General features: G+C 48.8%; 1 protein-coding gene across 1 annotated transcript; it reads right to left on the reverse strand.

Moving 5' to 3' along the window:
- Window positions 1–1,560: 1,560 nt before the first annotated feature.
- CABP5 (calcium binding protein 5) lies at window positions 1,561–10,133 on the reverse strand. The gene is made up of 6 exons (XM_014852332.3): window positions 10,071–10,133; window positions 8,476–8,506; window positions 7,818–7,961; window positions 6,558–6,667; window positions 4,154–4,301; window positions 1,561–2,139 (listed from the first exon to the last, which is right to left on the reverse strand). Exons 1-6 carry the CDS (start codon window positions 10,131–10,133, stop codon window positions 2,114–2,116), a joined length of 522 nt encoding a protein of 173 aa, XP_014707818.3. The 3' UTR covers window positions 1,561–2,113.
- Between the last annotated feature and the right edge of the window lie 2,474 nt (window positions 10,134–12,607).

A 12,607-nucleotide genomic window follows, 5' to 3' on the forward strand; every position in this document is an offset into this window, starting at 1 on the left:
TGGGGCTATTTAAATTTAAGTAATTCATAAAATTGTTCACTTCTTAATAAAATGTTACTGACAATAAAAATAAAAGAAAATTCAGTCTCTGAAGCCTCACTCACCACATTTAATACTCAATAGCCAGCCACATGGCTCATCTAAAACATTTCCGTCATCGCAGAAGATCCTATCGAATTGCATGGCTCTAGACTATAAGCTCCTCGAGGTCAAGTAACTCCTCATCGCTCTATTTCCAACCCCTGGATCAATGCCAGGCCTATAGCAGGGATCCAGCCATCGTTATATTGAATAGGTACGTGAACGAGTGGCTGGGTGGGGGGTGAGTGTATAGATGGAACGGGATGGAGCCGACACAGGAGGCTGAAGTCATCTTTTAAAGGGTGACCTGGGTTGTGTCACTCCTCTGCTGAAAACCCTCCAAGGTCCTCATAATGACCTCCAAAAACACACTTACATGATTTCACCCCTGATCCACCCTGAGCCCTTACCACGTACCCCTCACCAGCCACTCTCGTCTCCTTGCTATTCCTCCAACACTCCAGGGACATTCCTGCCTCAGGGGCTTTGCATCTGCCCTACACTGTGTCTGAAATGCTCTTCCCCAGGTATGCCCCTGGGGCTCAGTAAACTCCCTGATGACCCTACATAGAATGTCAACTCCTCCCCATCCACAGACCCCCTTAAACCCCCTTCCTGCTCCATCTCTCTCATCACCTTCTAACATTCTAAATAGGATTATATTTACTCATTTATTTTGTCCCGTGTCTGTCTCCTCCTATTGCAGTGTAAGCTCCTGGGGTCTGGGATTTGGGTCTATTTTATTTACTGCGATGGCCACATGCTTGAAAGAGCGCCTCCCACATAGCAAGCACTTCATACACTGCTGATGAGTAAATGAAGGGTGGAAGGAGAGTAGGAAGGAAGGAAGGGTATGAAGCTTAAAAACAAGACGGTCTCAGGATAGTGAAGAACGGCACAAAGGGAGCGGCCACAGTAAGAGGCTAGGAAATACATTATTCTGGTTCCACTTTTTAAAATTTTTTTAAATGAGACTATTGAATCAGATGACCCATTCTATATATCTTCTTGATGGATTTCAAAAGTGAGAAAACCTTGGAGGAAGGCATGAAACGAATTCTTTATTTTGAGGACCTTGGCGGGACTGAGCTGTCCTGGTCGCAGGTGGAGGTGAGGAGGAAGATGTCTTTCCAGTTTCACAGCACAGATCAATGTCAGGATGTGAAGGATGGAATCGACTTCCCACGGAACAGAGGGAAGCAGCCCAGGGCAGACGACACAGAGGCAGGGGGCTTCCAGGAACGGCTTGGCGGCAACCTGGCCCAGCTGAGGATCTGGAAGATCCTGTCCTCTCTCTCTTTGCATGATGACATTTTGCGGGGGATTAATTCCCCAGGGATCAGCTTGCCCTAAACCTTGATAATCCAGATTTGTGATTTAATTCAGTGGCCTGAGTATCTTACACCAGGAGAAGGAAGTAGGAGACCAGAGGGGAAAAAACAAACTTGTGTTTCCAGGAAATCAAGAAAAGTGGGTGAAGTCACTCCGATGTCTCTTTAATTAACCATTTCCCCTCCCAGCCTTGTCAAGAACCCTGTTTCTAGCCTCGTGATTGGCATCCTTCTCTTTCTCACCGAGAGAAAGAAACTGAGCGGATTTGAAGCAGTTGAAGCAGGAAGCTCGAAGGGTAGACTACGAGCTGAACTTTTTTGACCGTCTAACAGCAGAAAAGACTATTTTAACCCAAGAGGAAGCTGGGGAAGAGACTCAGGCCAGTCAGAGCGAATCAGGATGACGTGAAGTCAGAAGATGTCACTAATCTTTGGGATTCTTGGGGTGGCAACTGGACCTTGGTCCTATTCACGTTCCCAGACATAGACTCTCCCTTCTTAATCTAGTTCTAGAAATGTACTCCCTGCTCAACCTCATCCGGGCAAAGCCATCACTTCCAGTCTAACCTCCATCCATGCCTCTGCAAGGCCAGTCCCAACACCCCCCACCCTCTCTCCTTTAAGGGGCCGTGGGGATTTGGGCCTCAAGTGCTTGATCCATGTCGGCCAGGGGGAGAGTGACCGGGGTTTCCAGCAGCTCCTCAGCGAGACATCATCTTCACAAACTCTGCAAAGAGAAGTCCCTGGTGAGGCGCCTGCTCCTAGGAGCAGCTGACATTATTTTTTGGGCCCTTAGTACATGTCAGGAACCGCAGATGACCTTTGGGAAGTTACTTGACCTCTCCAGGCCCCAGTTTCTTCATCTTCAAAATGGGAATCAGAAGGGTGACTTACCTCAGGTGGTTTTGAAGATGGTTAAACAATATAACGTTTATAAGACACAGGAAGTGTTCAATAAATAGTAATTATGCGTATCTTATTTCATCTTTTCAACCAATCCCGGAGGGGTAAATGCCATTTTACAGATGAGCAAACTGAGGCCAGCGAGGTTGACCAACATGCCTGAGGTCATGTGGATGGTGAGAGGCGAAGCCTGCAAGGAACGCAGGTTGTATCTGATTTGCTGTGACTCAGAGCCAGATGAATTTACTGGCCCGACCCAAGTCTGGAGGTCAGTCTGTCCTTCCCTTGCCTGTGGTTGGCCTGAGGAGGCATCTCCTCAAAGATCTCTCTCCTACCTCTTCCAGATCTTCACTGACACCCACTGCACACCTGAGCCTGACTAGATCCAGCAGCCATACAACAAACATCTGCCGAGTTTCCGTACTGGTGATTGTAGAGGGGAGATGGTTTAGAGAAGATCCCTCATGGGCCCCCACCCCAGGATTTCACAGCCTAGGAGGCAGACACAACCCCATCCTTCAAGGTCCACAGGGATAACTTCCTTTGGAGCGGAATAGAAAAACAGTAAGACTTCGCAGCTGGGAGCAATACACGCTGAGAAGATGAAGCGAAGCTTCTTAGCAGAGGTTGCAATGGCGCCGACCCCTGAGGGACACATCATATTTGAGGAGGCATTGATGAAGGGAAAAGGTGTGATAAGTGGAAGGAACATCAGGGAGAAAGGAACAGAAGTTGGAGAACACAGAACAAGTACTGAGTGTGCACCAGAGCATAAGAATCCAGAGAGTGGTTGTAGAAGATACAGCTGGGCGGGGTGGGGGATGGGGAGCGGGGTCAGTTCCTGGACGCACTTGAATATCACACTAAGCATTTTGGACTTTGGCATCTAGGCAGCAGTTGGATGCTGAGATTTTTGAACCAGAGAGCGTCACATTTGGAACTTGACGTGCCCTATTGACGTCTCCCGCAAAAATGATCTCCACTCCCATCCGCTCAGGACTCAGATCTTTTTCATTTATCCAATTACTCAATACACACGTGTTGAGCTCTGTGCTAGGAACTGGGGTCGTAGTGATGAGAGGTTTAGTCTGTGGCCTCAGAAGGAAACAGGCAATGAACTATCACAGGCTATCGTGATGTCATGGACCAGGATGACCGCAGAGGCACGCACGGGCGTTGGGGGCCCACAGAAAAGGGACGCAGAGCCTGGTGAGAGAGGCGGGGGGCACCTTCCAGAAGCATAATTAAGAGTTATCCAGCGGAAAGAAGAAAGGGTATTCTAGACGGGAGGACCGACACGAGCAATGACAGGGGTGGGGGCACGTAGGGTGTCATTTCTTTAGTTTTCTCTAAAACTTCGAGTGAAAGGCATCACCATTCCCCCCATTTTGCAGATGTGAGAACTGACACTTAAAGTGAGGAAGTGACTAGGATAAGACCACATAGTTTGTAAGAGATGATCCTGAACCTGAACCCATGAATCTGACCCCAGAGGCCAGCTATGAGCCAGTCCACTGTCCTCCTGATGGGACATTTTGTTCCTGTGACAAAGATGCCCAGGGAACACGGAAGGGATGGGAGAGGCGGAAGTGAGTCCGGACCGAGCATGAGAAGAAACAGGTCACTGGACAAGGAGTAGCCAGGTGCAAATATAAGGAGAGGTGGGAGATGCTGAGCTCTTTGTAATGACACGAGCAGAAAGGGATGGAATAAATGCTTCAGAAACCTGCCGCCCCCGCCCCCCAGCCCCAAAACAGAGGGAAGAGTGAGAAGGAATGGCCGACTTGGAAAATCACACGTGCGGTCGGAGGTGGATTCCTGCCCTCATCCAATGTCACCTTCAAAGTCGACGGTGCCATCTCCATTAACATCGGCTTCCTGGACAACCTCGGCGATCTCCCGGGGGGTGAGCTTCTCTCCCAGGAGTCTCTGCAGGGCCTGCTGCAGCTCCCCCAGGGTGATCTCCCCATCTCCGTTGGTGTCAAACTGAAGAGGAGCAGAAGGGGATGATATTAGCGACGACAACGACGACGACAATAATAATAACAGCCGTGTTTATCAATCACTTACTGTGAGTCAAGAACTAAGCTAAGAGCTTTGGCACATTATCCACTAGAAGGTCAGCTCCTTGGCGGCCGGTAACTTTGACCGTCTTGTTCCCTGGTCCATGCTTCAGTTCCAAAGCAGTGCCTTCCGCATGGTAGGCGCTGGACAAATATTTGTTGGATAATCCAGGTCAAGCCACAATTTAGCTCTTGCCTGGATTGTCGCGACAGCCCCTAATTGGTCTTCTGGCTCCCGTCCTGGTCCTGTGTGGTCCGTGGTCCACACAGCAGGACCTCACCTGCACGTTCATTTAAAGCATAAGTCAGATCTTGTCACTCCTATCCCGCTCGGAATGAAATCCTGACACAGATCCCCAACACACAAACTCGCACGTGACGGGCCCTGCCCTCGGCGACTCTGAGACCTCGTCTATTTCATTCTACTCTCTCTCCCGCTCAGGCCGCTCCAAGAACGCCAGGCTTCTGGCTCTTCCTCACACACACCTTTCCACCTTCCAGCGCTTGTACATGCTGCCTCCTCAGCCCAGAATAGCATTCCCCGAGAGCAGCACCCTCCAAAAGAAATACAGTGCGAGCCCCGGGGAGTAATTTTAAATTTTCAAGTAGCTGCATTACAAAAAAAAATTAAAAGGAACAAGTAAAATTAATTTTTAAGAATTGATTTTATTTAACCCAGTATTTCCCAAATATTATCATTTCAGCATGTCATCAATTTAAAAATTATGAATGAGCCGGGCTGCATTCTTTTTACGCACATCAGATTTCACAAGACTGAGCATACTGCCTTACTTAGCATGTACTTAAGATGGTTTTCCAACGTGCTCAGCATATAAGGATACCTACGCTAAGGATACTCAATCTGAATCCAGGGTGTATCTTACACTTACAGACTTCTCAATTCAGACGCTAAATTTTATCAGAAATACTTGATCTGTATTTAGGTTTCATAAAATTCTTAGATGAAAAGTAAGCTTCACATACCCAAGTTTTTCCAATTGAATGTTTCCCAATAATTGAGTCAAGTATTTGTTTTTAAATTTAAACGAATTGGACTTATGTTCAATTGAAGGTAAATGGAAATTAAATAACTAACAATTGAAATTAATCAAAATTCGACAAAATTAAAAACTTGCTTCCCCCGATCACACTCGTCATACTGCCAAGGGCTCAAGAGCCACAAGTGGCCGGTAGCTACCATCTTGGATGGAGCATTTCCATAATCACAGAAAGTTCCACCAGACGATGCAGCTCCAGATCTTTATATGAAGCTGGGAGACAAAATCACACAGCCAGCGGGTGGAGACCTCCCTAGGGTTTGGACCCGTGTTTACTTGGCTCCAAAGTCTTTCATTCCAAACCCTATCCTATTCTTTCTTTCTTTCTTTTTTTCTTTTTAAAGATTGGCACCTGAGCTAACATCTGTTCCCAATCTTCTTTTTTTTTCTTCTTCTTCTCCCCAAAGCCCCCCAGTACATAGTTGTATATTTTTAGTTGTGGGTTCTTCTAGTTGTGGCATGTGGGACGCCACCTCAGCGTGGCCTGATGAGCAGTGCCATGTCCGCGCCCAGGATCCGAACCAGTGAAACCCTGGGCCGCCAATGCGGAGAGCGAGAACTTAACCACTCAGCCACGTGGCCAGACCCTATTCTTTCTTTTTGCCTCCTGGAGTTAAAAGCTCTCTGAGCGAGGAAAGCACTTTATCAGGGGATATAAGCGAATTTCAGCAAGCCCTTCCTCTCCCTCGTTCTCATCTTTGAAGCCGCTCTACAAGTGGGTCAAACCAGGTGATCTCTTTGGGTTCCTTTCTGGGATCTCAAATTCTTGGATTCCTTCTTCCTATGACAGGCATGAAGAATAGAGGTCCTAACGTGTGTTTTGGAGTTTGCAGGATCTTGGATAAAATTTGTAATTTCCCTGAGCCTCAGTTTCCTCGTATGTATGATTGGGATAAACGACTACTTCCTCCTAATGTTATTTGTGAGGATTAAATTAGATAAAATATGTCAAGGACCTCGTCCATTGCAAGTGCTTGGAATATGTTATTTTCCTTCCCTATAAATCCCACCATAGCCAGAAAAAAATTGGTTTGAGTGGGTTCTGTCCATGGTTAAAGACTAACCATAGGCCTCCAGGGTGTCCTTCAGCCACCTCCAATATTATGAAACCGTTAACTCACTTCCTTGAAGGCATCTCGCATCTCTTGGACACCGATCATCCCAGCCGTTTCTGCCAGCAACTTGGGGGTCATCAGCTCCACAAAGTCATCAAAGTCTACACGGCCACCCACTGAGGACAGAAGACGTAGGTCTGGTGAGACGCCATATGCCCAACCCTCCATGACCTCACTTTGCCCTTCAAGGCTGCTCAAGAAATAGATCTGCTCCAATCTCTCTGCCTTCTAAGAGCTTTCTCTCTCAGCCAACTCGAGCCTTCAGAGCCCTCTGATCTGAACAGGGTGGACGGAGTGTGCTACGGTGGAAGTAACTGTCCGTGTGACCTGGAGCAAATGTGTCCATTGGTTCAGATCCATGTTCTCTCATCTGTCGATCTGTCAGAGGGAGAGTATGAACTAAAGGACCACCAAATCTCTTCCTGATATGAATACCATTGTGTCCTGGAATGCAACCTGGTTCACTCAGAAACACGCCCAGAAGCAAACCCAATAGCTTTTTTTTTTTTTTTTTTGGTGAGGAAGATTGTCACTGAGCTATCATCGGTGCCGATCTTCCTCTATTGTTTGTATGTGGGATGCCGATGGCTTGATGAGAGGTGTGTAGGTCTGTGCCCGGGATCCGAACCTGTGAACCCTGGGCCACCAAAGTGGAGCGTGCAAACTTAACCACTATGCCACCAGAATAGCCCCCAAACCCAATAGTGTTTTTATCCCAGCTTCCATCTCAAAATCAGCTCAGGTCGCCACCTAAAAATCCATCCTTTCAGCAACACTTTATCAACATCAGCTCCAACTGCAAGTTTGTTTCCAGCATCAAATACAGTTTCAACCCTGTGCTCCACCATCTTTGTGGTGATAGTGATAACCTACATTTAATAAGCATTTACCAGAGGCTAAGCCTTTACCTGCATTAGCATCTTTATCCCTTCCTTCTCACAAAGCCACAAGGTAAGGAGTGATATCATGTTCACTGGACAGATGGGGAAACTGAGACTTCAAGAGTGGGGGTTAACTCCACTTTTCAAAATAACCACAATTAGTAAATAATAGAACAGGGACTTGAACCCAGATTTCTAAAAGTCACCCTTTTAACCACTTCATATGCTGCTTCCCTAAGTATAGTCTGAACTGCTTCCTTCCGGATTTCTATCCCCCTTACCCACCTCCTTATCTCAAACTCTATTCTTAACCTCCGTATCCTTCCCCATTCCACCCATAGCCCTCCCCTAAACTCAGTCATGCCTCCCGCCCCCCCGGCCTCACAGTTCATGCGGATTTGCTGGCCCAATTCAGTCAGTTCCATCTCCGTGGGCATGTAACCCATTGTCCTCATGAGATTCCCCAGATCCTTACAAGAGATGAACCCATCTCGATCCTTGTCAAACTCAAGAAATGCTTCCCGGAGCTCTGAAAATTAAGAGAGAAGATCTTTGGGGGAACTTGAAACATCAGTGGGGAAGAGTGGCATCTCTCGAAACCATCAATGAGGCACCGACTAGAGACTCCTCAAAGAAAAACACATTTAAAAAAAACCCAAAATTTTGAAGAGCAGTGATATAGGAAACGTGTTAGCAAGAGGAAGGATTCCTGAAACCGCTAAAATGATAGCCCTGAAGTCCTTCAAATTCTTGGGTTAATTCATGGGAAACTTCAAAAGAAAAAAACAACAATTTTCCATTCATCTTAAAACTCATGTGTCACTCCCGGGTGTCTGAGACCCTTGGGGGTGGGTGTACCTTCTAAGTACTTCGGGAGGTACTTAAATTGCCATGAGAGAGAGTTCCACGAAAGCACAGTTGAGTGGAAGGAGAGAGGGATGTGAACATTTCAAGGGAAGGGACTGGCACTGGAATGCACAAAGGGACAGAGAGCAGGGACGGGCGGGGATGGACGTGGGGGCGTGTAGGGGAGAGGATGTTACCTTCGATCTCATCTTGTCCCAGTGGTCTTTCCTGGAAAGGAACGCAGGGGAGAGGGAATTTGGAGGGAGGCTCAGGGATCCAACATCCACTTCTCCAGTCATGTTCCCTCACTCTCCCAACCTACTCCTCACCCTTTCTCTGCATCATCTTACTCCCCTCGACCCCTCTCATCTTCGTCCTCCCGTCCTGCCTCCCGCTCCATGGCTATTTGCTTCTTGCCTTCTTCCGCACCCCCTTCTCATCATTTCCTCTCTCCCATCCTTGAATCTTGATCTCCCTCCTTCTGCCTTTCCCATATAGACATCCATCCCATCTTGGCAAAAGGGGTCTTAGAGGACGTGCAATCCAATCTCCCTTCTTCTCCAGGTGAGGAAAGCAAGACTCAGAATCCCAGCTACCATGTTCGGAGTGCTGACTCTGTGCCAGGCGGCTTCCAGGATCATTTCACTGAAACCTCAGAACAGCTCTGTAAGGTAGATCCAAATATCATGCCCATCTTATTTAAGAGGAAGCCGAGGGACAGAGAGGTTAAGGAATCTGCCTGGGGTCACACAGCTCTTAAGCAGCAGATCTCAAGGCAGGGAGACATTAAATCGAGCCCTCGAGGTCACACAGCAAGTTGGGGGCAGCGCTGGGATCTGAATTCAGGGCTGCTGACTCCCAGATCAGAATTTTTTCCACTACACCTCACTGATTCTTTCTTTACCCACCTCCATCCTTTCTCCCAAGGGTCAGAATCCCTTCCCATGGGACCAGTGTTCAGTGGCATCCAGGCAGATGATCGGTGCCAGTGTCGCCAATTCCTGAGACCTCTAAGACCTTCCGCTCATTGTTGCCGCCACCCACTCCTGGACACACCTGAAGTGTCAGGCTGAGACACCTGGCACACCATCCAGGCAATTCCACCAACCTCTGGCCTCTAACACCCCCTTATCTCCCTTTATCCTTGGAGCCTTTCCCCCAGATTCTCTTTATTTTCCCTTTCTCGCTTAGTTCCCTCCACCCCCCCCTCCCTTTTTTTTTTTTGTTTATCTTAAATCCTAACAATTAAAACCAAGCCATTGCAATCAAACAGACCTGCCCTACCACTTCCTATCTGTGTAAGTTTAAAGCAAAGGACTTCATGACTCAGAGCCTCAGTTTCCTCATCCGTAAAATGGGCATGAAAGTATTTTCGCCCTCACGAGGCATTCTGAGGATTCAATGACATCAGGAAGGCAAAGCCCTGTGCACGAGGCTGTGCACATAGCAATGACTTCGTAAGTGGCAGCTATCGCCAGCTTCCTCATCATCACCGCCATCGCTATGGGTGTCCATAAAAAAAAGAACAATGATAGCATCAATGGTGACATCATCCCAGTTCCCCTTGTATTTTTTTCTCCTCCTTGATCTCCCCTCTTTTGCTCCTGAGTTCTGATTCCATCCTCACCCATGTCACTGACCCTCATGACCCCGCATGCTCCCCTGGAATTCTTCTGCCTGCTCAGTTCATGCTCCCTTCGACCCCTCTGGTCCATGGCACCCAGCAAGCCCCCTCTTTCCCCACATCCCAGCTCACTCTGCCCTGCCCGCCATCCAGTGTCCCCCACCTCACCCGCTGTTTCTCAGCGATGCCTTTTCTCAAGAAGATGCAGGCGGGGCCCATGGGAAGCTGCATGGAGGGGCCAGGGCAGGGCTCACCAGGCACGGATCTCAAGAAGGCTCCCCCTCCTTCCCGTCCCGCCTGGTGCCTCAGCCTCCTTATCTTCTCTATCTCGCCTCTGCCAACTCTTCCTGCCTCTCCTGGCCTCACCTTCAGTCCCTGTGTCTTAGAGCTGTGACAGCTGGGTCAGAAATCTCTACTTGGGTTTGGAGGGATCAGAGCTGTTCCTGCCTCCCCATCTGGCTTGAGTGAGACGGGAGGGGGAGCCAGTCCCAGGCTCTGACCTTTTGTCCCCAGAATGGAAATGGAAAGATAGTCTCGAAAATGAGGATTAGAGCAGAGGGCATCCATTCATTCAATGTTCCAACAGGCCTGTCGAGTGCTCTCTCTAAGCCTGGCCTCTGCTGGCCCTTGGGCTCGTGAAGATGGAGAGGACATGGCCCCCGGCCTCAAGGAGCTTTCTGGTAAGTCAGGAATGTGTGCCAATGAGCAGGAGGCATGAACTGCATGACTTCAGGAAGCAGGCATGCACAGTAACTAAGAGGATGGGATTTGCTCTTTCTCTGCTCATGTCTTCATTTCTTCCTGAATAATTCAAGGATAAGACGCAAGGTGGGCATCCATGCTGGTGGTGGGGGCTGGGGAGGGTGAGAAATCATGGTGGCGTCAGAGCCCAAGGAGGTGATGCAGGTGTCTGCACTGGATGGGGAGGGGAGAGGGGGCCATCGGTGTCGGGGCCAGAGTTCATACCGGGCAGAGGAGTGAGGACGGCATCCCCACAGAGGGCCAGCACAGCCCGGAGCATCAGGGCCTGGGAAGGTGAGGATGGACCCACGGAAGTGCAGCCTGGTGGGGAAGGCTGGAGCATGAGCTGGGGGAGGAGGATGTCTCTACATGCGGGTATCACATCGCCCAGGGCGGGCGTTTGTACTGAGGGTGTCCACTCGCAGAGGCAGCCTGGCGTAGGGGGGTCGAAGCCAGATCAGGGTGAGAAGGGCGTCCCCATACGGGTGGGGTGGCAGTGGAGAAGGGAGATGGGTCACACACATGGATTATATTAAGGCTAATGGGAATCAGATTTCTTATTGTTGGAAAAGGGAGTTACTAATAGAGAAAGGGGGAAAAGCAGAGTGAGTCCTGTGGGGTTGGGTTGGAATTGGAGAAATTGGTATGTCCTCAAGGGTTTCAGTTTAGAGAGGGGTACACAAATAAACAGACGTCACTGTGTGTGGGGACATGAGCTTATCTTCTCCAGCCAAGAGGACACAGAAGCGGTGACACCCTGATATTAATGAGCACCCCTAGCATCCAAATCTTGGCTTCTAAAGACCCTTCTCCACTAAAAGGAACCAAGACGCCTAGGAGACACGGCTGCACCCACGTCTGGAGCAGGACAAGTGTAAGAGGAGCTTAACCCATCTTCTTGTGCCATAAAGCAAGATGGTGCTCAGAGTTATGGGGACACGTCAGAAGAACAGACGTCAGCATGAAGAAGCTCCTCTGGCCATGGCAGGCGAAACTTGAAAATCAAAAGAGGGGCTTGGCCCCACGGCCACGTGGTTAAGTTCACGTGCTCTGCTTTGGCAGCCTGGGGTTCATCAATTGGGATCCTGGGCACAGACTTACACACCGCTCATCAAGCCGTGCTGTGGCAGCGTCCCACACAGAAGAACTAGAAGGACCTACAACTAGGATACACAACTACGTACCGGGGTTTTGGGGAGGGGAAAAAAAAAGGAAGATTGTCAAGAGATGTTAGCTCAAGGCCAATCTTCCTCACCAAAAAAAAAAAAGAGAGAGAGAAAGAAAACAAAATCAAAATAAATAACAAATTATATAGGAGAACACTGGAAACCAGGAGTCCATACAGATACAAATCAAAAGATAAGTGGAAAATTTGGTAATATTTACAGAGCTCAAAGTACCTCCCGACAAAATACTAATTCCAAAGGAGAGTCTTTATAGTGGGGAAACCTGGCAGACACCCTCTTAATCAAATGATTATAATGACAATCATCAGTAATGTGACAAATTAAAATTATGCCTTTGACTCATGTGCAATTATGAACTACTGCTCCTGGAAACCTCCCCTGCTGCAGGCTCTTCCCAGAGCCCGGCTCCAGGCCCCATCTCCCCTTGATGGGTTTCGACAATTTTTAGATCAGGATTTCACCAGGAGGAGGATGGTCCCCGCTGCGCCCCCACTTCCAGGCTCATCTCTTCAGGGTGTGCACACTCCAGCCATCGGCATGATCTTCTCACTCCGAGACCTTACCATGTCACCTCCCTGCCGGGGATAAGGTTTTCTAGAGAGTGGACCGAGGGCAGTAACTTACTTCCTTGTGCCTCAGCATCCTCATCTGTCAGATGGGGATAGTGAGGTTGCCACGAGGGTCACTGTGGAGTGAGGACATCCCTGCCCAGCCTGGGCAGATGGGTGGGGAGTGTTCACAGGGGCCCTACAGGAGTGTGGGGAGGAAGAGCGTGTG

This window comes from Equus asinus, chromosome 26 (genome assembly GCF_041296235.1).
Source record: "Equus asinus isolate D_3611 breed Donkey chromosome 26, EquAss-T2T_v2, whole genome shotgun sequence".
Classification (NCBI taxonomy): Eukaryota; Metazoa; Chordata; class Mammalia; order Perissodactyla; family Equidae; genus Equus; species Equus asinus.